At 37.6% G+C, this 8,906-nt stretch overlaps 1 protein-coding gene across 2 annotated transcripts; it reads right to left on the bottom strand.

Moving 5' to 3' along the window:
- Window positions 1–370: 370 nt before the first annotated feature.
- On the bottom strand, window positions 371–6,892 carry LOC137658438 (uncharacterized). 2 transcript variants are annotated; one of them, XM_068393154.1, is made up of 2 exons: window positions 1,568–6,892; window positions 371–1,255 (listed from the first exon to the last, which is right to left on the bottom strand). In XM_068393154.1, the coding sequence occupies exons 1-2, from the start codon at window positions 5,396–5,398 to the stop codon at window positions 854–856; spliced, it is 4,233 nt and encodes a 1,410-aa protein (XP_068249255.1). In that variant the 5' UTR covers window positions 5,399–6,892; the 3' UTR covers window positions 371–853. The 2 variants fall into 2 exon arrangements, with proteins under 2 accessions (XP_068249255.1, XP_068249256.1); XM_068393155.1 differs by having other exon boundaries at window positions 373–1,255; window positions 2,021–6,890.
- Between the last annotated feature and the right edge of the window lie 2,014 nt (window positions 6,893–8,906).

Below are 8,906 nucleotides of genomic sequence, written 5' to 3'. Positions count from 1 at the left end.
CACAAGTGTAAGATTTCAGTCGATCTTGGTATGAAAGTAATCCATCATCTCCCCTATAGAATAAGGAGCATGTGTCTGGCAATTTATATATATATATGTATATATATAATATATTTATATATATATTTTATATATATATATATATATATATATATATATATATATATATATAATTTATATATATACAGTATATGTCTATATATATGTATATGTGTATATATATATATATATATATATATATATATATATATATATATATATATATATATATATATATATATATATAGATAGATAAATAGATATGTATATATATGTATGTATGTATGTATATATATATATTGTAATGAATTTCCGTTTTTTCTTGATGTTAACCTTTTTCTATTTTTAGTTGACACTCGTGATCGAACAATTATTATATGCCTCAATGGTTACCGTAGGATAGATACAACCATTAGTACAATCAAAAGTATATTACTCCTTTCTCACTATAAAGAATAGCACAATATTACAATGCTTTAAATTAAGAAACAAGTATTCACCACCAAAGGTTAAGGAGCTCTCCACTTACCGAAGCATGGAAAGCTGTTAAGTCAGTTTTCCCAAGGATCAACAATAAGAATAACAAGTAATTTTACAATAATTCACTAGCGGTGCTAGGAAAACAAGGACTAAAATATAAGTCTGGAGACATAACCAAACAACAGATGGCGGTTGTGGAGGCTTAATATAAAGGTAACATTAGAAATATGTTAGGACATTACATTCCTCCCCTTTTAAGAGTAAAATTACTATCCAAGACTATTTCAAGAATATAACAAAAAATTGAGATTTATACAATTCAAAATAATTTTTCTCAACTCCTCTGGAGCCGAGGTTGACGCGATAGGGCATCGGCGATGGTGTTCCGTGATCCAGAGATTTTCCTCACTTCGATGTTAAATGAGGAGAGAATGTAGGACCATCTGAGAAGTTTCTGGTTGGTGAACTTCGCACGGTGGAGGAAACTCAGCGGCATGTGGTCAGAGTAGACAACAACATTGTCTAGGCCTTCCAGATACGGACGGAAATGTAGCACAGTGTTGATTATACTGAATAATTCTTTTTCTACTGTAGCCCATCTGACTTGTGACCCTTTGAAGAATCCAGAATGATAGGCTATGGGCAAGAGTCTCTCCAACAGTGGCAAGGAAACAGCACCATCACTCGCAATTTCCTGTAGAAGAACACCACCAAAACCGATGTTGCTGGCATCTACCTGAAGGAAAAAAGGTTTGGTGAAATCAGGAGCTTGTAGAAGTGGCTTGGAAACCATAAATAGTTTTAGCTGATCAAAGGCCCTGTTATGATTACATGTCCACTTAAAGGGTACTTTGGTTGAAGTTAGAGCAAAAAGTGGGGCAGTGATTGTTGAAAAATTAGGGCAAAATCGGGAATAGTATGATACCATGCCTAGAAATGTCTTAAGCTCTTTCCTATTCCTTGGTTCTGGATATTCCTGGATGGCACCAATGTTCACATCCTTAGGAACAATAGTGCCACTGCCTATGATGTGACCGAGATAAGTTACCTGACCTTTACCAAAGGAGCTCTTTGCAAGGTTGATGGTCAAGTTTGCCTCTCTTAATCTTTCGAAGAGGGAAGTTAGTATTCTCAGGTGTTCTTCCCAGGTAGTGGTTGCTACGACAATGTCGTCCAGGTACACATGTACATGGGGGAGACCCCTGATGATGTCTTGCATAGTCCTCTGAAATGTAGCTGGGGCATTGGTTAGGCCAAATGGTAATACATTATATTCGAATAAACCAAAAGGAGTGATGAATGCTGAAGCTTTTTTGGCCCTTTCGGTTAGCTTAATCTGGTAGTAGCCTTTCAGAAGGTCTATTTGAGTTAAATATTTGACATTACTGACAGAATCTATTATATCAGTTATTCTGGGCAACGGGTAAGAGTCTTTTACAGTCTTTAAATTAAGTTTTCTATAATCAGTACACAAACGGTAGGTATTGTTGGCTTTCCTTACCAGAATGCATGGAGAAGCCCATGGGGATGTACTGGGCTTAGCGAGGTTATGTTCCAGCAGGTATTCCACTTCCTGTTTCAAGATAGGCAGAAGGCGATGAGATACCCTGTAAAAAGATTGTCTGATGGGGTTTGTATTAGGTTCTAGTACTAAATCATGCTTTACTTTGGTGCAACTTCCAGGCCTATCTGAACAAATTGATGCATACTTGCTAATGAGTATACTCAAGTCTTTCTTTTGATTTGGTGAACAGTCTAGGAACCGTGGAAGGGACTTTAGAATTTCCGAATTGTTCATGTCCTTCCAAGACAAAGTCGACTTCACACTGAAATCAGTCTCGTCATCCTCGTGGCTCACGTCTGTACCAACCTTGGTAGGAGTCTGCACCTCATTCTGCATCTCATTCTGTGACCTGTGATTAAGAGGCGTTAGTGACAAACTATGCTTGGCAGATTTAAAGTCATGAATTACATGATTAACTATACCTGTGGTAGATTCATGATAGGGTTTTATCAAGTTCACATGTACAAGCTGAGTTGGCTTACGTCTGTCAGGAGTTGCAATAACATAGTTTGTTTTTGTGGTCCGCCTGATAATCTTATAAGGTCCCATGAATTTCTCTCTCAAGGGAGAGCCAGGTACGCAGTGATATACCAACACCTTATCTCCACACTTAAACTCTCTTACCTTTGCCTTCTTATCATATCTATCCTTCATAATTTCTTGAGCATGCTGCAAGTTCTTTCGAGCGAAGGCATGGATATGCAACAACTTCTCCTCCAAGGACTTCAAGTATTGGGGAAGGCTTACCTGACTTTCTTTCCTAGAACCTTTTAGTATCTGTTCTTTTATCATGCTGAGGTTTGACCTGGGTCTTCGTCCAAACATCATCTCGAATGGAGAAACTCCTGTAGACTCATTTGGTACGCTCCGAAGTATGTACAGAAGTAAGTCGATGTCTTCATCCCATTCCTTCTCCGTTTCCATTCCATATCGTCGTAGCAAGTTCTTTAGAGTCTGATGAACTCTCTCTAAGGCCCCATTGGATTGAGGATGATAGGCTGAAGAGAGAACATTAAAGATATTAAATTGATGGAGAGCACTCTGGAACAAAGTACTGGTAAAGTTGGTACCTCTATCGCATTGAAGTTCCCTAGGAAAACCAAACAATGTAAAAACTTTTATCAGTTGTTGGATAATGTTTCTAGCAGAGATATTTTTAAGTGGAAATGCTAGAGGGAACCTAGTAGTGGGGCAAAGAACACTTAGTATATATTCATTACGCCGGCTAGTTTTTGGCAAAGGCCCAACACAATCTATAATTATTTTATCAAAAGGTGTACTAGGGACCACAATGGGCACTAGAGGGGCTGGTGGTATCTTTTCATTAGGTCTTCCGGTAACTTGGCACACATGACACCTCTCTACGAAACTCTTTACGTCCATCTTCATTCTGGGCCAGTAGAAATCTTCTAGGAGGCGCCTGTATGTCTTCGTGATGCCTAGATGACTCTCAGCAGAGTGGGCTAATTTCATGATTGAAGATCGGAGGCTGCCAGGTACAACCAGTTGATGACAGTCGCGCCACGAGTCTTTCTCAGTCAGTGTAGGAGACCTGTAATGACGCATGAGGATATTATTCTCTAGATAAAATAAGGGTAACTTATGGATCTTATCCGAGGGATTTTCAACTTTATTGAAGCATCCCTTAAGGCTATCATCTGATCTCTGAAGATTGACGAATTCATCATGATGGAGACCAACCAAGTCTGGTAAGGAGTTTGAGGTGTCGTCATCAGTGGGAACTCCAATTGCAGCTTTAGTAGCAGCAGAACGAGTGGTGGCTTGGCAAGGTAGAACTTCCTGTTGGTTCTGCTCATTTTCTATAACACACCCTGGTTGAGAAATAATGAGATTAGGTAAGACAGTTCCTTCAGCTAAATCATTTCCTAACAGAATATCAGCTTTCTCACAAGGCAATTCTCTATCCAGTAAGGCTACTTCGGTCCTTCCAGTAAAGTAAGGGCAATCTATATGCATATTAACTAGAGGTAACACTAATTTACTGGATAGATCAGTGATGGTAACATATTTATTAGTAGGCTGAGTCAGAGGTTTCAATTTACCACTTACTATAGTTTGTGACGATCCTGTGTCCCTTAACAACTTTACAGGGTAATTATTGACAGTACCAGAGCAAAGGAAATCAGAGAAGTCATTTGTGACTTGAGAACAATGGAGAGCAATCCTTCTTTGGTTTTTGCTCTGAGTAGTCTCTGGTCTGTTCCCTGCTGTTTGCTGAGAAGGCTGCATAACCTTAGAAAATTGACATCGGGGGTTAGGACAGTCTTTAATGGCATGTCCCTTCTGTTTACAGAAGGAACAATAAATATTTATACTTGCCTGATCTGTAGAGTTATGTTTCTTTACCTTATGGATGAGGTGATATTCATCAGCAAGAAGAGCCGCCTTCTTCCCCTCCTTCTCCTGCCGTTCTCTGATGTACATAGAAATGTTGGAAGGAATTCTCCTCAAAAACTCCTCTAGTACCATTAAGTTCTGTAATTGTTCAAAGGTAGTTATGTTTTCAGATTCTAGCCATTTTCTAAACTGTTTTAATTTGACCTGAAACAATTCCAAATAAGTTTGGGTGGTTCCTTTGATGGAGTTCCTGAACATTTGCCTATACCCTTCAGCTGTAATGGTATAGGCATCAAGGACAGCTTTCTTTAGGACATAATAATCTCGTTCCTCTAACATTTGCGAAGCTATATGAGCAGCCTTACCTTTCAGTGCACTCCGAATGAGTAGAACATATTGTTCTTTTGGCCAATGCAAAGTTGTGGCTGTGTCCTCAAAAATACCAAAGAACACGTCTGGTTCTTTTTCATCAAACGGTGGTAGTAGTTTAAGAGCCTTAGTGAGGGAAAAACATTCGCCAAGCTCTCTCTCTTTGCCTTTCTCGTTCAACCTGATACTGGCCAGTTGTCTCTCCATTTGTATCTTTTCTTCTCTTTCCAGTCGTTCCAAGGCTATCATCCTTTCTTTCTGCTCGTATTCAGCTTGATGAGTTGCCTTTTTCTCTCTCTCCAATTCAAGCTGCAACTTGAGCTTCACCAATTCTGGATCCTCTATAGCCTTAGCTTCACCTCTCCCTAACGTAAGGGGCCGAAGGGGAGCAGTTTCTTCTGATGAAACGGAAGCTTTGGCTACCAGGAAATCCAAAACTCTACCCAGAAGTTCTGCTTTCACCATGGAGGGCAATACAGGAATCCCTGCTTGTTCAGCAATCTTTCGCAAGTCATTTTTCTTGGCATCTCTCAACGATAAGAGGTGCCCCCGAGGGTCCTCAAAAAACTTCACTGCATTGAAAGACATGGTGGATCATAAAAAGCACTTGATCCACTACGAGCACTGTCACTGTCACCGAATCACTATCGCTAAAACACTGAATCACCAATGGCTAAACCGCAGAATTATTAAATTAATATCCCTTCATGGTCTATTCACCGAATCACTTAAGTACTAGGGCAATAAATCGCCGAATCACTAACACGTCACTAAATAACCGAATCAATAACACGTCACTAAATAACCGAATCAATAACACGTCGTTAAATCACCGAAACAATAACACGTCACTAAATCACCGAATCAAAAACACGACTTCACTAAATCACCGAATCAAAAACATGACTTCACTAAATCACCGAATCAAAAACATGAAGTCACTAAATCACCGAATCAATAACACTGTCAATAAATCACTAACACTTACTGTCACGGGTATGAATATATTACCACTTTTAAAGAAATATACACTAATAGTCAAAACTGCCACTTAACGTTACCTTAACGAAATCATAAACAACATAAGTTACTAAGTTTTTCGAAACTATGAGTAACAACGCACGATGCACTAGTTAACGTCACTTTTCACAAAAATTCACTTAAATATACAAGAACCACTTAACACACACTGGAGGTTGCACAACGTCACTTTCACTAAACTATCACTTTGCTATGTAAAATACTTCTAAGGAACGCACACTGAGGTTATACAAAATCAATTTCACGAAACTCACTTAAAGCACTAGGAAAACGTGTTCCTGGGTTCTCGTATTCTGTAAAAGAGGGACAGTAATCCCTGAGGGAAATTAATCCCTGAATGATGAGAGGGGATGGTTACCCTAAGTGTTCCAATATGACTGGGGTGACTAAAGAACGCAATAGCGACAGTCGGCAATGTCAAGGCAACAGAACGGCGACTAAGTACCGATTCCTTGCACTGCACTTCCTCCAAACAATCGGCAAGAGGGGATGGGTACCCTATGAAGGAAATTAATCCCGAAGCATTCTAATACGTCTGGGGTGACTAAGGAACGCAAAAAAACGATAGTCGGCAACGTCAAGGCAACAGAACGGAGACTAAGTACCGATTCCTTGCGCTGCACTTCCTCCAAACTATCAATAATACTTGCGATGACGTATACAATACGGCACCTTGTTCGTAGAAGGGAGAGCTCAACAACGGTGGAGGTATATCTATTGATTGTACACTAACGGAAATTCACTAAATTCGATCACTATACTAACGAGCTTAAATCACTTCACTTCACTTCACTTCACTTCATATCCCGGTCAGGCCCCCACTGTAATGAATTTCCGTTTTTTCTTGATGTTAACCTTTTTCTATTTTTAGTTGACACTCGTGATCGAACAATTATTATATGCCTCAATGGTTACCGTAGGATAGATACAACCATTAGTACAATCAAAAGTATATTACTCCTTTCTCACTATAAAGAATAGCACAATATTACAATGCTTTAAATTAAGAAACAAGTATTCACCACCAAAGGTTAAGGAGCTCTCCACTTACCGAAGCATGGAAAGCTGTTAAGTCAGTTTTCCCAAGGATCAACAATAAGAATAACAAGTAATTTTACAATAATTCACTAGCGGTGCTAGGAAAACAAGGACTAAAATATAAGTCTGGAGACATAACCAAACAACAGATGGCGGTTGTGGAGGCTTAATATAAAGGTAACATTAGAAATATGTTAGGACATTACAATATATATATATATATATATATATATATATATATATATATATATATATATATATATATATCATCATCATCATCATCATCATCTCCTATGCTTATTGACGCAAAGGGCCTCAATATTTATGTATTTATTTTGTAGACCTTTGGACATTGTGAAGGCAATTTCTCGTCAAGTGCCATTGTCTTTGGAAATTAAGGTGCATCTTGAATCCATGGATAATAATGTAATTAACTTTCGTGTATTTTTTAGTGTTGATTTCAGATGTTGCAGATGTTGTTTTACAGTCAGTGTAGATGTGATGTTTGTTGATTTTTATGTGTTGTGTATTCATACGTAGACCTGATGGTAGGCTTGTGGTTTAATGTCGTGGGATATTTTTCGCGAAAAGTTATAGGGCTCAATCCAAAGTATTTGACTTTTTCTTTGTATTTCTCTTTGCAATTGACATTAGCTATTTTTTCAATAAATTTATTTGCCTATCTTTTGATTTTGGTATTTTCTGTAATTGTAGCAGAACTTATTAATGCCACTATGTTATTTTACTCAATTGTTTGAAAAAATTAAGTGAAATTTAGTATTTGATGTTTCTTTTTAGGTGATATTCATTCACCTAAGACATGGAAATTCAAACCCTATTTCATTATTCTCTCTCTCTCTCTCTCTCTCTCTCTCTCTCTCTCTCTCTCTCTCTCTCTCTCTCTCTCTCTCTCTCTCTCTCTCTCTCTGGGAAAACAAAAGCATTCTTCAGAATAACTACGTTTGGTATTTTTCCCTGACATTAGTTTCCAGTCGAAAGATCATTTTTCTTAAGACACGATTTTTTTTTTTTTTAATTTTAGTTTCCTGTCAAAAAATAATTTTTCTTGTGACATGGAATATTATGTCTTAATGGTCATCTCATCCCATCAAATGAATGTTTTATCATAGAAATTATTGTACCCTTTGCATGAACAACGTATCATGAGGGTCTTATTCTTCATGATACAAATTGCTCCACAAACATTTTACCAATTAGAACTCTACAATGTGTTTGAGAGCTCTTTTATTGGAGGAGAGCTCTTGTACTCATCTTCTCACATTTACAAGTTGTTTATTTTTTACACACTTATCTATAAGTCCAGAATGTCTACACATTAAACTCTCTCTCTCTCTCTCTCTCTCTCTCTCTCTCTCTCTCTCTCTCTCTCTCTCTCATGATTGTGTATGTCCCTTGTCATTTCCGCTCATTAGACGGTAAACTGCTAATGGTATTTTTCCGTATACATTTTTAGTTAGCGGTAATATTTTACGTAAATTACTTTTTGCCTATTATAGGGGATGAACCTATCTTACAATTTTCCATCAGTCTTTACTGGAAGTAGCTTAAAGGATATTTATTTTATATTAAATGGATAGGAATTGTCGAAGATTCACTCGCATGTAGATAACCTACATGTGAAAGTTCAAGTATTAAAGATAGATTAAAGATAGTTATCTGGAGATTTTTGTAATTTGCTTAAGATTTATTCTATAGAAGGAAAACAGGAATTGCTATAGCTTTACTTGAGATCAATCTCTTAAAGAAATTAACAGTTCGCAAATTAACACTATTGAAACGTGTTATATTTTCTATCTGATAAAGAGTAAAGTTGAGGAATTCTACACAAAGAAAATTACTGGAAGTTCACCCCCAAGAAAAATGATCAGTTGGGAAGATTCACTCTCGAGGAGGATAACCTGAAGTGCTTAAGGTTCATCAACACTGCTTCAGCACCCCAGCAAATGACAAAAGGTCGAGATGCACGCGTAATGACGTCGCAAATTAACAGCATAGA

Source organism: Palaemon carinicauda, chromosome 19, assembly GCF_036898095.1.
Source record: "Palaemon carinicauda isolate YSFRI2023 chromosome 19, ASM3689809v2, whole genome shotgun sequence".
In the NCBI taxonomy this organism is placed as follows: domain Eukaryota; kingdom Metazoa; phylum Arthropoda; class Malacostraca; order Decapoda; family Palaemonidae; genus Palaemon; species Palaemon carinicauda.
This window is presented reverse-complemented; position numbering and strand designations above follow the sequence as displayed.

Excerpts from the sequence above, each read along its gene's own strand:
- LOC137658438 (XM_068393154.1), bottom strand. The coding sequence starts at position 5,398 with ATGTCTTTCAATGCAGTGAAGTTTTTTGAGGACCCTCGGGGGCACCTC. Across the intron at positions 1,256-1,567 it reads GCTCCTTTGGTAAAGGTCAG|GTAGATGCCAGCAACATCGG; the intron begins GTAACTTATCTC and ends TTTTTCCTTCAG.